The sequence below is a fragment of the Lutra lutra genome, chromosome 17 (assembly GCF_902655055.1).
Source record: "Lutra lutra chromosome 17, mLutLut1.2, whole genome shotgun sequence".
NCBI classification, from domain to species: Eukaryota; Metazoa; Chordata; class Mammalia; order Carnivora; family Mustelidae; genus Lutra; species Lutra lutra.
Window position 1 is genome coordinate 4,418,498 of NC_062294.1, and position 18,697 is coordinate 4,437,194.

General features: G+C 51.0%; 1 protein-coding gene across 4 annotated transcripts; it reads left to right on the forward strand.

Moving 5' to 3' along the window:
• The first annotated feature begins 46 nt into the window (after window positions 1–46).
• Window positions 47–18,668, forward strand: HSDL1 (hydroxysteroid dehydrogenase like 1). Of its 4 annotated transcripts, XM_047710434.1 has the most exons (8): window positions 66–188; window positions 5,281–5,390; window positions 7,667–7,738; window positions 10,960–11,144; window positions 11,778–12,223; window positions 12,447–12,674; window positions 17,314–17,461; window positions 17,508–18,668. In XM_047710434.1, the coding sequence occupies exons 2-7, from the start codon at window positions 5,374–5,376 to the stop codon at window positions 17,410–17,412; spliced, it is 1,047 nt and encodes a 348-aa protein (XP_047566390.1). In that variant the 5' UTR covers window positions 66–188; window positions 5,281–5,373; the 3' UTR covers window positions 17,413–17,461; window positions 17,508–18,668. The 4 variants fall into 4 exon arrangements, with proteins under 4 accessions (XP_047566391.1, XP_047566393.1, XP_047566390.1 ...); XM_047710435.1 differs by lacking the exon at window positions 5,281–5,390 and having other exon boundaries at window positions 47–188; window positions 7,669–7,738; window positions 10,919–11,144; XM_047710437.1 differs by lacking the exon at window positions 5,281–5,390 and having other exon boundaries at window positions 47–188; window positions 7,669–7,738.
• Window positions 18,669–18,697: the final 29 nt, after the last annotated feature.

Genomic DNA, 18,697 nt, shown 5'->3' on the forward strand with positions numbered 1-18,697 from the left:
GCGCGCGTCGGGACGCCAGGGGCGGGCCACGCAACGGCTCCGCCCCCGGCGCGTGCGCGGGTCACGTGGGGCGCGGCTCGCGGCAACTGCGGCGGCGGCGGCGGTGGTGATTAGGGTGTTGCTGGTGACGGGGGCGGCGGCCGCGCGGCTCTGGCGGGACCGGCTCCGAGACTGCGCCGTCTCTGCAGGTACCACGCCCCCACCTCACCCCGCTCCTCCCCGCGCCCGGCCCGGGGACCCGGGCCCACTTGCTGTCCCTCGGCCCGTGCCTCCCGGTGCGCCCCGCCACGCCCCCCGGGACCGTACCCCTCGGCGCCATCGGCACCCCGGACCCCCGAACCCCTTTCGTCTCTCCGTCCCCTCGGACCCCCGCCTCGGCACCCCTCCTTCCAGACTCGCCCCCCAGCCCTACGGCGCCCCTTCCCGGCTCCATCCCGGAGTAGCACCCCCGGAGGACCCTCTGTCCTGGGTCCGCCCCCTCCCCCAGGACTCGGCAGACCCGGGGCCCCACCCACCCGAGCGCGGCCCCTCTGCCGCAGACCCCAGCCCGGGGCTCCCTGCGAGACTCCGAGACTCACCCCTTTGTCCGTGCTCCTTTATTCTCATTTCTGGAGGACTTGGTTGGAGTGGCATTTGTTGTCGTCTTTGTTCTGAATTAGGAGTAATTCGGAATCAGGGCGCTCTGGAAGGAAGGGCACCCGCGGCTCCCGAGGCGCGGGGGTTTGCTGGGGTTTGCTGGGCGCTGCCGGCTGCTGGAGAGGAAGGCTTGGGAGATGGATGAAGCCGTCCCCTGGTTCAGAGGAACGTGCAGCCTGGCGGACCCAAGCAAGCCCTGGAGCCCTGGCGGTGATGCCCGCAGGATTCCCGCCCGGGGGTCTCACAATGGGGCGGCTAGCCAGGCCTCTGGACTTCGGTAGACCTCGATCCGAATTCCCGCGGGGGCTGGGTATGTCACTTGCATCTCTGTCGGCCTCAGTTTCCCCATCTGTAAACGGGTGATTGTAACTCAGCCCCCTAAGGTTGGTGAGAGAACAGTGAGGTGTGAGGGACAGAGCTCTTTGCTTAGGGGTGTCTGGGTGTTTCAGTCGGTTAAACTGGCTGCCTGCAGATCCGGTCATGATTCGGGGGTCCTGGGATCAGGCAGAGAGCCTGCTTTTCTCTCCCCTTTGCTGCTTCCCCTGGTCGTGCTCTCTTTTGCTCGATCTCAAATAAATCTTTAAAAAACAAAAAACCCCCAGTCCTTTGCTTAAAGCCAGCTCTGAGTTCTAACCCTGACCAGTGCTAGCTCACCTTGAACGCGGAGTTAGAGGAGCTAATAGCTAAGGTTCACTGAGCATTGAAGTTTGGGGACTGTTCTGTGCTTTACGTGTATGACTTCGTTTAATTCTTAAAATCTTAGGCTGGAACTCTTATCTCCGTGTTTCGGTAACATCGGGTAACGTAAGGAAATCGCGGAGGTGAAGTAACTTCAGCTTCATCCAGCACCGCTCTTGGGAGGGGGAGAGCCTTGATCCGACTCCAGGAAATCTATTTTCAGAGTCTGTGGTTTAGTCACTACAGTAATGTTCTAGGAGCAAAGAGTTCAACAAATCAGTATTTTTTAAGTTGATTTTAAAAATTGGCAGAAAATTCATAGGACATAAAATTCATCCCCTTAGCCATTTTAAAAGTGTGTTCTTCATAGCAGAGCATTCATTATGTGCCACAGCCCCCACTGTTTAATTCCAGAACATTCTCAGCATCTTCGAAAAAAATCCTACCCCTGTTAGCAGTCACTCCCCGTTCCTGCTGTGCCTTTGCTCTGGCCACCCTGATCTATTCTCTGTCTCTGGATTTGCCTTATCTGGACAGTTCATATAGATGATCAGACGGTGTTTGGTCTTTCGCTGAGCGTGGTGTTTCTGGGGTCTGTGTTTTCGGGGTCTGTTTCAGCGGCACGCCCCGCTTCCTTCTTTTTATTGCTGTCTGATACTCCATTATGCGGACAGATCGCCTTTTGTTTACCTATTTGCCTGTTGATAGACATTTGGGTTATTCCCCTGTGTTATCTATTGGGAATTGGGAACGGAGCTGCCTGCGGTAGGCTCTACAAGTTTTTTGTGTTAAGTTATCTTGGGTGGATACCTAGGAATGGATGCCATTGTTATTTTAATTCCAAATGGAGCCCTGAAACCCAGGCCTATTGGATCTCTGATGAGAACTCCCATTTCTGCCCTTTCTGCCTTGCTCCCCGTGAATTCAGGTTAGTGGTATCCCAAAAGTGGGCAAAGGAAAGAAAGGAAATTCCAGAATGTCGTGATATACCGATAGTAACTTTGTGAGGGTACTGACACAAAGGTTGAGAAGCTCCTTACGTTTTTTTTCTCCTCAAGAGTGAAATCTGAGCTTTGAACCCAAAGCTGTGTTTGCTTCTATTTATTAAACAGATGTTTTATACAGACTTATACCAGCTGCTGAGGAGGAATATTAATGGTCGGGGCGATGCTAGCCTCACACCACCACCGAGCCCTCGCAGGAGGGTTAAAGGCGTAAACCTGCAAAGCAAAATTGTGAAAAATTCGAGGAAAAGGCCCTTATGTCCTGGGGCTGAGGGGGGTTTCTTACCTGAAACCCAACAAAGCACAAAGCATACGGGAGAAAGATTGATCTGTTTGCCGTACGATCAAGGTGTTAGTTGGTCAAAAGCACTATAATGTGAGCAAACATAGAGAACCAGTATCTAGAACATAGAGGGAGAAGGGAGACAACACAGTGGAAGGGCAAAAGCTAGGAACAGGCTCACAGATAGCAGAGAAGCTTCATAAGGATGCAGTCAACCTTATCAGTCATGAGGAAATGAAGGTTAAAGCCAGAGTGTCCCCCCCCCTTTCAAGGCTACCCTGGGGGCGGAAGGTGAACCTACTGGTGCAGCCAGTTGGGGAGGGACACTGTGAACTAACGCTGCTGACTGTGCCGTGGGGATTGGCCCAGCAGCTGGAGCAGTGCCTGCCAGAATGCAGCGGGGCCCGGTGGCCCGGCAGCGTGACTCCGGTATGTCCCTTCAACGGACATACCTGTGCGTTCCGCACCTCTGTTCCTAAGTGTAGAGTAAAAGCCAGAAAAACTCCATCCCAGATGCCCGTCAGCGATAGAATGGCCGTGTGAATCCCGGTGCGTTTGTCCCGTGACCCTTGTGCACGGGGAAAGTATATCACAGGGACGAGACTCGAAGACAGCGTTGAGTGAAAAAACGTCACCAGAAATTCACATGCTGTGATTCCTTTAGAGAAAGTTCCAAACCAGACAAAACGGAACACTCTTCTTTCAGAAAAGTTGCTGGGGTAACCGTACCACTATTTTTTTTTTTTTTTTTTTTAGGGCAAGGGAACCGGGAGGTCAGAATTGAGGAGGGTGGTAACCCTCCTGGGGGGCCCAGAAGGTGATGGTAGGATCAGGGGAGAAGCTATGGGGCTTCTGAGTGGGGTGGCCTCGCAGGTGTTTGGTTATTCTTTGAAGTATGTGTAATAGGTTTTACAACTTCTGTGCGTATTTTTCAGTTTTTTCAAGTGGCAGCAAAATTAGTTTTGGATACACCTGCCCTTGAGAAGCTTGTGCTCTGGCTGGGAACCAAGAGACAAGGGAAACAGCCGAACGGAACCCGGAGTGGTGAGGGAAGGGCCCTATGGGTGAGACCGGGGGATGGGAACTCGGAGTCTCGGTGCAGTGGCCAGAGGAGGAGCGGGAAGCGGCACAGGGCTCCCCTTCACCCCACGCCTGGCGTGCGCTGGCACCTATCCGTGAGCACCGGCACCGAGTGGAGGGTTGAGCTGGTCTTGGGAGGACAGACAGGATTTGAGTGTCTCCAGCAAGACAGATGCAGACTCCGGGTGAGAGAAGTAAGATCTCTATGAAAAACCCTAACGAGAAATAAGCCCTCAGCCCTGGAGCCTTATTGAAAAGCCGGACGGTGGCGGCTGTGGGTGAGGGTGGGAAGGACCACCTCAGGCCTGCCCCACTCGGGGGAAGATCATAGGAATCTCTGAGGCTGTTCGTGGCTCCTGCGAACACAAGAAGCTTTTGGTTTAAGGGATGTGCAGGATTTGCAACTTGTCTCTGTGCTGTCCTAAAGACGAGATGGATGGTCTCCCTGTCCTTCCATCCATCGATCCGTCTTAATTTCCTATTGTTGCTGTAACAAATTACCACAAACTTCTCACCGTTTTGGGGGTCAGAAGTCTGGCATCCGTCTCAGGCTAACACCAGGATGTCAGCAAGGCTGTGTCACTCCCAGAGGCTCTGGGGAGAACCTCTTTCCTGCCTTTGCCAGATGCTAGAGGTGCCTGCGTTCTAGAGGGTAACCCCTCTCCCCGTCATCAAGTCCAGTGGCCTCCTGTCTTTAAATCCTGCCTGTCTCCTTGACCTCTGCTTCTTGATCCCATCTCCTTCTTGATTCCATCCCTTCTGACTTTGACCTGCCTCCTTCCTCCAAGGCCACGTGTGATCACAGTGGTCCCCACCCGGATCATTCAGGATCAGCTCCTCCTTTTAAGGTCCTTAGCTTAATCATATCTGCCAAGGCCTCTTTGCCACTAAGGTGGGGGCATTTGTGAGATGCCTGCGAGGATTAGGGCGTGGCCAGCTCCCAGGGCCACTGTGGTGTCCCACGCTGCCTTTGGTGGGGCTTTCACTGTCTTCTCCCATCATGCTAGCTTGTTTCCGTGAAAGCATCTGGCCGGTCTGTCTGATGGCCTTTTACCGTCAGGCCTCATTTGTTTAGGTAACTAAACAATGGTGATGTCAGTGGTGGAGCCCACTCGTGCCCCAGAACTCTTGCTTCATGAAGGTTTCATATGAGGTTTGCCGGCTCTTGTCACTGCTGGGCTGAGCCCGCTAAACTCTGGGTCAGGAGAATGTTACATGTCACAGCAGGGCTTTGTTCTGTTCTGTTTTTAAATTTTACTTATTTTATTATCTCTACACCCAGCATAGGGCTTGAACGTGTGACCGGGAGATCAAGAGTCGCCCGTTCTACTGACTGAGCCAGCCAGGCACCCCCATAGACGTCCTCTGAAGACGTGACTTTGCCCCTTGGAGTTTTGACTATAATTATCCCATGACACTTTTGTGTTTGCACTGTTACCTTTAGGGTTTGTTTTAGGACCCTCTGGGAGCAATTTTAGGTTTACCTTAAAACAGAGAGAAAGGTACAGAGATGGCCCGCATACCCTGATCCCACACACGCAGAGCATTCCCCCACTGTCGAGGTCACTCACCAGAATGGTGCCTTTTTTTTTTTTAAAGTCAGGGAGGAACCTGCATGGACACGTCACCATCACCCGAAGTTCGTAGTTTACCTGGACGACCTTCACGTGTTTGATGTGTCAGCGCTGATGAATGTTGCCCTGTAGACGTGGAAAGTGCCTCAGACGATAGGGAATTGCTCTTTTCCTATTTGGGGGACAGCTCTCTTTTCCTCCACCTGTTTTTCTCCTACTTGGTTCACTGATGACTGAGTTTTCTGTAGCGGCGGGAAAACAAAGCTTTAGAACTTCTATAGGCAGATTGGGTGGGGGCCGGGATTTTACTGTGGTGCAGTGCTGCTTTCTAAATAATGGGCTTCCTACATTTTAGCCTAGTGCCTGTCTGCCGAGAAGTGGCCTAGTCAAACCCTCATAGCAGGGTAAATGCAGCGAGGTATCTTGGTAGGGTTCTGGGCTTAAATGTGTAATGAACTCCTTTAACCTGGATTTCTGTGAGATTTCCTGGATATTAATGGCTTTGGGGGAAGTCTTGATTTCTTCTTTCATTAGGAAGACACTATTTTCCATCGTACTCAAGGGTGGGGAGAGGACTGAGAGGATGTCTGGAATGTCTACGTCCTGTCGTTTTCCATTTACGCTCCATCAGGTTGTGAACAAATGTAGGAGAAGGTCTGATCTGTCTGAGAAGCAGCACGAGTCTTCACAAAGCCATGTGGTCTCTGTTCAGCCTTGCCTTGTCCCCTTCTGGAAGGAAGAGGGTCCCAGACCCCTCACTTCCTGCCCGCATCCGCACAGCCCCCCCCCCCCCCCCCCCCCCCCGCTGCCAGCCACCTTTTACGACAAACCCGATTGGCTCCCTGCTTTGGCAGAAGGGACTTAACTCAGAGAATCAGTCTACACGCTTCTGTTTGGCACAAAGACCTTTCACAATCTGGCCTTCCCTTCCAGCTGCCTTGGCACCCTTGGGTGCACTTCCTGTGGTGGGAGCCTGTTGAATTTGTCACTGTTTCCTGGCAGTCTGGTCCTTTTGTAGTGCTGTGCCCTTGGCCCCTCTCTGCTCAGGAGGGTCTGGAAGCCCAGCAGTGCCCTCACCACTGTGCCCTGAGTCGCGCTGTTTATCTTGGTGAATTCTGCCTACACAGGTTATTTTTTGTAAGTAAATGGGGTGTTTGAATATGTCAGTCTTCTGTGAGTTTGGTGGCTGTGAGTCAGGTCTCCATCTTGAGCCATGTCTGGGGAGTGAGGAGATGGCATGCTGTCCCCCAAGGCTGTAGACCCGGCCTAGAACACTGGCAGCCCTCGGATTCTCCGTGATGGAAAACAGAGGTAGCCGTGACAGTCTGTTTAAGGTGCTTGCCTGCGGTGGAACTGCGATGTTGAATATCGTCCTGGTCCCCCTGTGACAGGACGGCTGGAGGGGAGTGTGACTGGCAGTGCCAGGAAGCCAGGCCCCGCCAGGTCCAAGGCCCTTGAGACCGCTGTTCTCCATGTCTCTGAAGTGGGTGCACCTTTCTGTTGTACCTGAGTAGGGGGTCGCTGGCGGGTTTTGCACGTGGGGTTTTCTTTCTGTAGGGGGGACTTTGGTGGTCCCCTTGCCAGCTGGCGAATGAGAAAGTGCGCAGGCTAATTGCTGAGCTAGAGTCCCGTAGTGTGGCTTCATGTAGTGGTCGCCTTGTCGTGGGCTACCTGTGGTGGAAGGGGCTGGAAGCACAGGGAGGAGTAAGGTTTGGCCTCAGCCCTGGAGCAGCTCAGCGTGCTGGGGGGGCTTCAGAAACAGAGTGTAGAAGGCAGCGTCCAGGGTGGGAAGAAGGGGCCAGAGGTTCCTTTTCTCTGCGCATTCTGAAAGTGCTAGAAGGGGCTGCTGCACATACCGAGGGACACATCTTCCCGCCACCTCTGCCAGCTCATGAGACAGTGCGGGGTGCCTGGGCTTCCGCGGCCAGCCGGAATCCACCAGGAATGTGGCACTGTGGGGCCGCAGCCCTGTGGGAGCCCAGGGGCCCTGTAGGCAGAGCCGTGGAAGGCGGCTCCCCAAGAGAGCCGTGAGGCGGGCCGGCCCCGGGAGTGAGGATGGCCCGGTCTGCTCCCCCTCCCCACCCCACCTGCTCCCAGGCTTTGTGTCCTGAGCTCCCAGTGTCTATGCAGAGCACCACCTCTCTCCCAGCTGTTGGAACTGGTTTCGTTCCATTTGATGAACTGTTCCTTAAGAGAGAAGGTGCGGGAAAAGCGGGCGCGTTCCAGACGCCGTCGGTGTCTTCCTTTTTCTGCTGTGAGGAAGGGCTTTGCCGTCTGCACAGGGGATTCATGGCATAAGAATTTGTGTTTCCTTAATTTTGAAAAACTTTGGCTTATGTTTCTATCAAGCTTTCTCAGCTGAGGCGTGAGGGCGAAAGAAAGGACTTTGTTTCATGTCAGTGTTTGTTCACAGGTTGGCCTGAAGACGCCAGCTTCCTCCTGAACACCCAGAACCGGCAGAGGGAAGGTCAGAGAAAACCAAGGTGGGTCAGGACCCCAGCAGAAGAATCAGGAATCTTCTGTGTGTCAGGCCCCTTTTGATTGTTTTTCCTTCCAAATGTTCAGACTCTTGGAAAAAATTGTGTTGGAGGGGGAAGAAGTGCCCCTTCCACAGCTTCCCATCAGCATGAGGCCGTGCCGTGAGCCGTGTCTGACCTGCTCCTGTTTAGCGAGAACCTTGTAGACCCTGCAGTTACCTTCCCCACAAGTACGGCTTTGCAGGCAGCCCCGTAGATCTTCATACACGGCGTGTAAATTTTCATTGAAAACGGTATTTCAGTAGCTTAGATATACACCCGTAATTTTTTTTTAAAGATTTATTTATTTATTTATTAGAGAGAGAGTAGGAGCAGGGAGGAGAGGCAGAGGGAGAAGCAGACTCCCCACTGAGCAGGAGCCCGACGTAGGACTCGATCCCGGGACCCGGAGATCACGACCTGAGCCGAAGACAGAGGCTTAACCGACTGAGCCACCCAGGTGCCCCCACCCACCTGTTATTAGGAGAACAGATTGAATATTCTAAGAATCCAGATTTTTTTGTTGTAGTTTTGTTATTCTTAATTTTATTACACTGTATTGGAAAAGGACTAGTACCCACAAATACTATATTTTTTTGCTTTTACTTTCCTTGTGCCTTCGTATTAGATTAGTTACAGCAGAAGGCACGTGCACACTTCGAAGGAATTATTTCAGGAACTCCCCAAAGTGAAGGTTTAACATGGGATTTCGTTTTTATGTCCTTTCTTGGAAGAAATTACTGTTTTGGTCATTTGTTTGGAGGCTGCTGCCATTGCAGACACGTTGGGAGCATGCCAGGTCAAGGGCATGCCCAGGCTGCCAGCTCCTTCCGCAGGGACTTGGCTGTGTACTGAGCTGCAGAGCAAGGGCCCTTGAGAAGGGTCACATGACATTCCTCCTTCTCTCTAGTGGCTGGAAGCTTGGAGGGGCATTCCTGCACCGCAGGAAGAGAATGGACGTATTTGAGACATGATGCTAACTGGGAATGTATTTCCGGGGGTCTGGGAGCAGCCCTCCCGGTGTTGTTGCCTTCTCTAGGGCGGACTGATCGGGACAAGAAGGGCCTCTTCAGCCCACACTCCGTTGATGCTGATAACTTCAGACCTCAGAAAATCTCAGCCAGTGTGGCCCTTGAAGACAAATTACCCCAAAGGAGCATTTAATTGTTGTTATATTATTACATATTTGGCTTGTGGCGTTCATAAAGTTTACAGTGTTTTCTTTTCCTGAATCAGTCTTGGCATTCTTGTGAGGGGTACGTCTCTGTGAGCAGAACAGACAGGAACTGAGATGGCCCAACTTCCGTTGTTCTCTCTGCCATTTGGGGAAAACATTTCTTTAAAGTCATGCGACGTCAACTCAGTTAGTAATATGGTAGCCGTGTGCCTCTTCCGGCTTGAGCAATTGTGTCCTTGTTGTGGGGCATTTGGGAATCCTACTGCCTGTTCCTGTCTCCAGTTTTCTGTCCCGATTCCATGTGTCCTTTCTTGGTTTGTAATTTGGATTACACTTTGATGTATATATTCCTGTGTGTATATATATACATTCACATACCCCTCTCTGTGGTCAACAGGTTTTCCATTATCTTAGGCCTTTTATCGCAGGACGCTGCTGCTCTTAGAATGTGTTTCATTTCAGTGGCTGGTTGGTTTTCTCCTGCTCTGCGCATTTTCACTCTGCAGAACCTCTTCGGGCCTGCATTGCACTTCTGAGGCGCCTTCCCTCATTCTTCCTTCAGCTTAGGTCTATTTTTGCTGCTGCCGTTGGGAATTCTCTTAGTTTCACGATTTTTTTTTCTGTTTCAAGGGGACTTTGAAGAGAGGCCATTCCCAGAAGTGTTACGTATATATTTTGGATTAAAGTCAACTTTTCCTTCATGTAATAAATAAATCTTTGAGTTCGTGCGTATCAGAGCTCCCCATAATGTAATTGCAGGCTCTTATGATCCCTTCGCTATCTTGTCCCTCGCGGACAGCACGCAGCTGGATCCCGCCTCAGTGGTTCTCAGGTCTGGGCTAGGACCCAAGTTCATGAGCTGTGGTGGCACCAGGCCTTTGCCTCTGCAGGGTCGTTTCCCACCACAGGGACACATAAAGCCGTTCATATGGCATTTAAAATAGTTTCGTTAAGTGTCCTTCTGTTCTCCTGGGCACAGTTTAACTCACACTTGAATCCTTTGCATCAGTCATGGTCCATGGAACGTAGTAGGCGCTTTGTAAATGTTGGCTGCATGGGTACGTACAGGAGTTGTACGGGACTCTTTCCTTAGTTGTAAGGCGCAGGGCAGAGATGGGGTGCCCGCGACAGCAGTAAGACGGAGGAGTGCTCGCTTTCTTCTTGTTTCAGAAAACCCATTCCTCGGGGTGCTTGGGTGGCTCAGTCGATGAAGCGTCTGCCTTCAGCTCAGGTCATGATCCCGGGGTCCTGGGATCGAGCCCCGCGTCGGGCTCCCTGTTCAGCCGGGGAGTCTGGTTCTCCCTCTCCCACTCCTCATGCTTGTGTTCCCTCTCTCGCTGTGTCTCTGTCAAAGAAATAAAATCTTTAAAAAAAAAAAAAAGCAATTCCTCAAGCTTGGGGAGTATTTCTTTGTAAATCAATGTTTATGCATATTACGTATACATAATGTGATTTATGTGAAAGTTCACTGCAGGTTAGTTTTACCTCAAACGGACTGTGAGCTCTTTTTGGCCAAGGCGCCGTCTTGGTGCTGCTGCTCCTCCGGCTTTGTCTCCACATGGGCTGATGATGGAGGAGCAGACACGTAAACACACCTCTGAGCTGTTACAGGAACTGGAAGTCTGTGTCTGTCACTGCCGGGCGAGGAGCTTTTTTAGGGCACAGAGCATATTGTGTTTATCTCTGTATCTACAACACGCCCCACGGTGCCTGGGTATTCGTAGGAATCTCAAAGCTCTTGGTGGTTACACGTTGACTAATCTCCTTGGAAGGAAAGGACTTCCGGAGCTGCAGATGGTAATGAGACTATACATTGAGCGGGTCCCTGGGGTACGTGCATTTGAATGCTACCGTTCGAGTGCCTCACTGATAAGCTCTGACATCCTTGGATGTCTGTCTTCATTCCGACTCTGCGTGTTCCTTTGACACAATTAAACAAAGAACACCTCTCTCTTTCCCCTTCCCTGCAGGCCGCCATGGCTGCCGTTGACAGCTTCTACCTCTTGTATAGGGAGATCGCCAGGTCCTGCAATTGCTACATGGAAGCTCTGGCCTTGGTCGGAGCCTGGTACACGGCTAGGAAAAGCATCACGGTCATCTGTGATTTCTACAGTCTGGTCAGACTGCATTTCATCCCGCGCCTGGTGAGCAGAGCAGATCTGATCAAGCAGTACGGAAGATGGGCAGTCGTGAGTGGTAAGGAAGGAGATGGTGGTCCTGGCCCGCTTTCAGAACACAGTCATCTCTCCTGTTGAGGCTGCGTTCTCAATGGGGTGCCTTATTCGAGGAGTCACTGAATTCACCGTGATGTGTTCTTGGGAACACAGCTCTGTCGTGATGCCGGTCACCGTTTCTTAGCGCCCTCCTCTTAGAACGATGTTTGTCCTTCTTGCTCTGTCCTCCTGTTCCCGGTCCTGCCTCAGCCCACCTTCGCTCCCTTTTGAGATTGTCCTTAGAAATTGTCACCGTCCACTCCCTTATTTTAAATTTCATTTTGATTTATCATTATTTCCCAGGAAGGTACCTCCCTAACACTCATGTAAGCCAGATACAAGTTTGAAAACCATTTCTTGCTGTGTCTCCCACCCAGCTCGGTGAACGTGAAGCTCCCTTCCCCTGCTTGTCAGGGTGTCTGCGAGAGTGTTTGACTAAAGGTGTCGGTGATACTTGGATGCGACACTGTACCCGACACAGTGATCAGTGTGAGAAATGGGTTTATTTCTAGTGTGACCCCTTCTCAGCTGAAACCCAGAAACAGGAGATTTAAGGTTTGCTCTGAAGGTCCCACCGTGAGATGAGCCCGCTCACCTTCCCTGGCCTGTATCGCAGGTGCGACCGATGGGATCGGAAGAGCCTACGCAGAGGAACTGGCAAGCCGTGGCCTCAATATCATCTTGATCAGCCGCAGCCAAGACAAGCTGCAGACGGTAGCGAAAGACATAGCCGACACCTACAAAGTGGAAACTGAGGTCATAGTTGCGGACTTCAGTAGCGGCCGCGAGATCTACGACCCGATTCGAGAAGCTCTGAAAGACAAAGACATTGGCATCTTGGTGAATAACGTAGGCGTGTTTTATCCCTACCCCCAGTATTTTACTCAGGTCTCCGAGGACAAACTCTGGGACATCATCAATGTAAACATTGCTGCGGCTAGTTTGATGGTCCATATAGTGTTACCAGGGATGGTGGAGAGAAAGAAGGGTGCTGTTGTCACCATCTCTTCCGGCTCCTGCTGCAAGCCGACGCCCCAGCTGGCTGCATATTCTGCTTCTAAGGTAATGTATTCCCGATTGGAAGCGAAGTCATAAAGCAGGAGGACATTGCTTATGTGGTTTGGTCCAGTGTGCGGAGCTCTTTGTGTCCAGCTCGTGTCTATTTCTGCTACACTTTTACCTGACGTGGTAATAATTGCAAGGCTGTTCTCTTCCGAATTTTCTCCACGTCCCCCCCGCCCCAGCCCCCGCCCCTTAAGTCTTTACCCCTGCTCTGTCTCAACAGGCTTATTTAGACCACTTCAGCAGAGCCCTGCAGTATGAGTACGCTTCTAAAGGCATCTTTGTACAGAGTCTCATCCCGTTCTATGTGGCAACCAACGTGACCGCACCTGGCAGCTTTCTGCACAAGTGCCCGTGGCTGGCGCCTTCGCCCAAAGTGTACGCACACCATGCCGTTTCTACCCTTGGCATCTCGAAAAGGACCCCAGGATACTGGTCCCATTCTATCCAGGTAACAGGATGCGCTCAACTCTTACAGTTAGGCTAATGCGGCCTCAGCCTTTCGGAATGATACGTGGCAATCCGATCGGAGCCCGCTGCCGGAATGGGGGAATTGCACATTCTGATTCTTAAACCTGCCACTCATAGTGGTTCTAGTGAAGTCCCTCAAATTCTCCGTGCTGCTCTTACTGATAGTTTGATTTGTGTGGCCCCGTAGAGATGGAAGATTGCTGCTTTACTCTAGGAAGTGGCAGGAGTGTATATTACTCAGGATTCATGGGGGCTCTTTGCATAAAGATTATTAAATTTGCCATCCATAGATAAGAAAAGCAGCAGTTAGTTTTTCCTTTTATCGAAAGATTTGGCTGAAAGTTTCTTTAGTAAGAAGGAGCTTGATTTATTCACTCCTCTGTTAATGTTTAGCCCATAAGGAGTTCGCTGGAGGAAGTTTGATGCGCCAGACACACCATGTAAAGAAATGTCTGTGCTCATCCTGATCAGTCTTCCATGTTAGGGCCTGAGTGAAGAGGGCAAGCGGGCCTGTGTTGGCTCTAGGATCTGGAGAATGCTCAGTGTCTTGGATGAAGGCAGTTTTGGGAGCCCTTCAGGGAGCTGTGGACGGCAGTGGGCAGGTGAGTGGGGGGAGGGCTAGGGAAACCGCATGCTCCGCAAATAAGGCTGTGGGGTGCGGCAGGCAGGTGGACTGGGATGGAGGAAGCAGGTGTATTTGTTAATCCGTTTACAGCAGCGGAGACGTGGCTGGGAGCAAGTGCTGGCGGGAAGGGGATGTGCAGGGGAATGGCCTGAAGATAGGGGAGAGAAGGTGTGCTTCCCGGCAGCGCGGGCAGGACCCAGAGCACAGTGGAGGGGCCGACAGGGAAGCCACAGTGGCGAGCAGGGGCTGTCGTCTGCTGACTCCCGGGAGGTGGGGGCTTGCGGAGCGAGGAGGTTTGAAGTGAGAGTGTCGGGCGGGTGGAGAGCGGGGCGCTGCTTCTGTGCCAGTGACCCTTTCGGGAGCTCCTGCCGGGATGGGCTCTAGACTGGTTTCATAGCCTTTTACTGATGTAGATCGGTGCTCAGTCTGTGTCAGTGGTTCTTTGTGATGAGCTTGCTCAGAGGTCGGGGGGAGGAGCCCTCACTCCTTCCTGGGCCCCAGCCCTTACGGATGTCTGCACAACCCCGTTCCCACGCAGGAGCTGTATGAGTTGGCCTTTTGTACTTCCTTGGGATACATGGAGTTAGACGATGGCATCTTCTCTGTGTTATGTGAGTTGTCTTAACGATTTGTGAGAGAAAACAGAAAAAAATGCTTTGGACTTAAAGCAGCTATAAAGCAGTTGGATGTCTTGGCTTTAATTGTTAACCAGTTATCAGTGTTTTGGGAGCCTTTCTTCCCATTTTTCAGAATTGCATGAGGCCGAGTTTTCAGCTCTGGAACATAGAGTAAGGCTGACAGAAAAGCCTGTGGCCTTCTGTTTGGGTTACTTGATGTGGAGGCCAGAAACACGTGCGTATGTGTTAGGTTGATAAGCCATTAACTTGACAACTTGACCAGTCTTGCTTACAACTCCGGGGGCTGTGTTCCTGGTGTAGGAAGACAGAGAAAGCCACAGGGACTGGCAAGAGGGTTGTGGGCAGCTGAGCTCTGGACTCACCTGCAGTCTGCTCTGAATTCCTACCCACTTTAGTTAGGCATATCTGTTCCCACGTAGTGTGTCTTTGTTGCTCTTGGAGAAAGACGATGTGGCATTTAGAGGAGAGGGGAGCTACTTGGCCTTGAGAAGGCCCTGGGGATGCAGGTCCAGGAGAAGCAGGCCAGCAGCTGAGGTCCAGGCCCTCCTGCACAGCCCAGGTTCCCATGCCTGCGGCCAGCCAGGAAGGGAGCCTCAAACCACATACCGATACTGTAGCTTTGTCTCCACCTTTGGAATAACTCTGGCTTGAGGATCCAGCCCAAATTCTTGGGGATCTTTTCCTTCCTTTCCATCCCCATTTCTTACTTAGGTCCTTCCTTCCCATCCCAGTCTCTGGGAGACGTTAAAGCATTGGCATTTTCATTGCCAATGCAGATTTCCATCCAGTTGTCCGTGTGTATCGGCCACTGACGTCCTCTTCTGGCTCTGGGTCCCCACAGGGGCTGTCAGTTACTGTTGGCTTTTGTCGCAGGGGAGGACAGCTCCTTTCTTTGGCCTGGACTGGTGAGTCAGGTCTCTGAACATGCACAGAGCCTTCCAGAGCCAAAGACCCAGCCCTCCCTCTGCTCTCTGCTCTCACTCACTCCCCCTCTAAACAAGTGGATGAGTCAGCCCTTAGACAGTTTCTAATTAGACAGTTTCTAATCTGTCAGTACACAGAGGATGTAGTTCTCTCCTCTTCCATTAGCTCTTTCCATCCTGCTCCCTGGGGTGCTAAGACCCCATTAGGATCAGCCAGAAGTGGTGTGCCAGCGGTGGCTCCAGGCGTAGCCCTGTAGGAACCTGGCAGGGTGTGTCCTGCTGCTGGTCCCCCGTGACAGACAGTGGCCATGTTGAGCGGAAATTAAGAACAAACAGATTTCTGGTTGTTGATACCTTCTCCACTAAATAAATGCTGGAAAAAGTGCGTGGTAGTCTCCCCTTATCAGCGCGGATATGTTCCACGGCGCCCAGTGGCCGCCTGGAGCCGTAGGTAGTGTTGGACCCTATAAGGACTGCTTTTCCCTGTTCGGGCAGACCTGTGGTAAAGTCTACTTTATCAGTGAGGCACAGTGAGAGGTTAACACCGATTCCTGGTAATAAGATAGAGCAGTCATAATGGTGTCCTGTAATCAAAGCTACGTGAATGTGGTCTCTCTGGAAATACCTGTACAGTACGTGGCCTTCTTGTTGAGATGAACGTGAGATGATCAGATGCCTGCGTGAGGACAGGGAGTAAGGGGACATCGCGTTAGGCAGGGTGCTGGGTCAGGAGGATCATCTGCTTCTGGACCACAGTTGACCTTGGCTGTGGGTAACTGAAACTGTGGAAAGCAAAACCAGGACAGCGGGGGCACCGGTGTACTCGGAAGAGGCGGTCCAGCTCTGCAGTCTGTCCCAGGTGCCTGTGCGTTTGAGTATGTCCCTACTTCAGGGTGCTCCTAAGCGACCCGGAGCTGACTTCTTTTATCTCGTTACACTTAGAATCTTTCGCTTTAAAACAGCAGCTCCAAGGAAGGTACCCCAGTATTTTCCTCACAAAATCCTGGCTCTTTAACGAGGTCCAGAGACATGTCAGTCATGTCCCCAGAATGTTTCCCGTGGCTCCTGGCCAGATACAGATATAGGGCTCCTGTCTCCGAGGAGGTCAGCCGGAGCTTCTCTGGAACCCGCGGTGGCCAGCTGCAGCTGTCCCTGATCCTGGGACCTCGTCCAGTTCAGTGCGGCTTCCCTGGGTCTGGGGTGACCTCTGTTATTTTATTTCTTTTTTTTTTTTTTTTTTTTTTTTTTAAAGATTCTACTCATTCATCTGACAGAGAGAAATCACAAGTAGGCAGAGAGGCAGGCAGAGAGAGAGGAGGAAGCAGGCTCCCCGCCGAGCAGAAAGCCCGATGCGGGGCTCGAACCCAGGACCTGGGATCATGACCCGAGCCGAAGGCAGCGGCTCAACCCACTGAGCCACCCAGGCGCCCCTGTTATTTTATTTCTGTTCAAGGCTAGCATTTTAGCACTTGCCAGTGGCCTGTTCATCTCCCTTTCCTTTTTTTTTTTTTTTTTTAAAGTAAGCTCTATGCGCATTATGGGGCTTGAACTCACAACCCCAAGATCCAGTGTTGTACACTGTAACGACTGAGTCAGGCCTCCCATTCATCTCCCTTCCTTTCCATGCAAGTAGAGCTCGTGCTCAGCTCCGTCTTGGACAGACCTGTCAGCACAGTGCAGGGCTTCCCCCCATCGGCGCTGTTGGCCTTTGGTGTCGGATAATCCCTCGTGGAGAGGCTCTCCTGGGCACTCTAGAATGTTCAGCAGCGTTCCCGACCTCTGCCCACTGGATGCCAATAGCAGCAGCATCCACGTGTGATAACCAGGAACGTCTCTGGACGTTGCCATATGTTCCCCTGGGGGCGGGGGTGGGGGAAGGGCCCTGGCAGAGAAGCCTCGGAGCGGAGCTCCGTCAGCAGGACCGCCTCCCTGCGTGCCCAGGCCGTCCCCATCACGTCTCAGGACCGCAGCCCAGCATCCCAGCATTTTTGATTTCTTTTTGTCACACCGTTTTTGACTAATTTCAGCCCAGTGTGCCCCTCACAGCCCAGTTTTCTCACAGTGTACTGATCACGGATGCATTGATCCATTTCACCTGCCTTTTATTCCCAGAGTGGTTTTTGTCATTCTTAACCAAGTGGATATGTTACTGGTACCTGCTTAAGTAAGGATGGGATTGTAGTGCTGCGCCTGAGTTTGTCCCCCTCATTGGAGAGGGGTGGGCGGGCGGCGGTCCTGTTTCCTGTACTTCCATGGGTTCTAGCATGGGTTCTTAGGCCAAAGTAGGTGCTTGGTATGAGAGCACCTGAGGACTTTTTCTTTTTTCTTTTTTTGTATTTAATTTGGTGGTATTTATTGCATTGAGTCATATATTGACACTTAAGGTGTGTGCTTTGGGTTCTAACCGTCTAACCTTTTCTCTTTCATTTTTAGTTTCTTTTTGCACAGTATATGCCTGAATGGCTCTGGGTGTGGGGAGCAAATGTTCTCAATCGTTCTTTACGTAAGGAGGCCTTATCCTGCCAAGCGTGAAACTGCCTGACGGTTTGGAAAGTTTTGCCACCTCCTGGGGACCTGCAGTGTTCGATGTTGCAGTCAAATGCTCTGCCACTGAGCTATACCCCCAGTTCTGATGTGTGGAAGCACACACCTAATTTGTCTTCAGTATTTTCTTCCATCACTGGTTATGTAGCATACGGTTGACGCATCATTTGCAAAGCACACATAGTACTTTTAGAGAACGCTGTGGAAAAACCATGAGGGCCACATCACGTGGACGGCTCAGGGCACGCAGTGACCGAGGCACAAGAACGTTATCGAGGGAGCCTAAATTGTGAAGCTTTTCTTTTTTCCTCTGCACTCTCTCCAAGCCGTGATTTATGTTGTTCTAGGAGCTACAGCAATCCGTTACTGAAATATATAGGACTTGTTAGCTCTCGAACTTTCAAATGTTGTTTACAGGAAATTATTTCTGTAGATGAATTCCAGTATTGTTTTTTGAATGTTCATCAGGAAAGAGTATTTAAAAGTGTTATTTTATAAGTAAGATTGCTAATTAGCAGTAGAAATCCACGTGTGTCCTATTGTATAGCTCTGTTTGACTCTGTGTATGAAAATGCTGCTCTTCAAGCGATATTCCACTAGAGAACTGTGTGTGTGTATGTTCTGTACATCTGGGCAAGTTCATTTATGGGGCAGGTACTGTAAAAAAGATGTCTTGCTAAGGTGGCTTAATGTGGAACCTTATGGGGTCTTGAAATTCTAGCTTATTCCTCTTCATACTAAACATGCCTACCTGATTTTGGGCTATAAGTTTGCCGTGTATAATATTATACATTCTGTTGGTGGTTGTTTTTTTTAATCTCCTGTGGAATTAATTCATCCTTAGAATCGAACCTACGATGGTCGACCCTTGGTCATCTCTTGATTTATAATCGTTGTGGTTAAGTGGTGATTTCTCAGCCTGTGACCCATTTTATAACTGAAATTTAGCCCTTCAGAGCTTGTTATATCTGGTTTTCATACACTTTTCTATGTAATATTCTCTTATAGTAGCGTTATGGGAGTAAACATCAGTTACTTAGGGAATAGTGGTTAAAATATGGACTAATGATGTGTGTGATATGATGTATGTGTTAAAATAAGTTAGAAAGCTCATTCTTGGTTTGTGTAACAAATCTACGCATTACAGTGAACGCTTTTGTTGGTGTGAAGATCATTGTGTGCAACCCCCCCACGATAGGGGTTAGCTTTGACACCTACTGTGAAATAAATGTTTTTGGCTCAGACCTCACAAAGCCAGACATTTTTGGGGGAC

Excerpts from the sequence above, each read along its gene's own strand:
- HSDL1 (XM_047710434.1), top strand. Across the intron at positions 7,739-10,959 it reads GAAGGTCAGAGAAAACCAAG|GGAGATCGCCAGGTCCTGCA; the intron begins GTGGGTCAGGAC and ends CCTCTTGTATAG. Across the intron at positions 12,675-17,313 it reads ACTGGTCCCATTCTATCCAG|TTTCTTTTTGCACAGTATAT; the intron begins GTAACAGGATGC and ends TTTCATTTTTAG.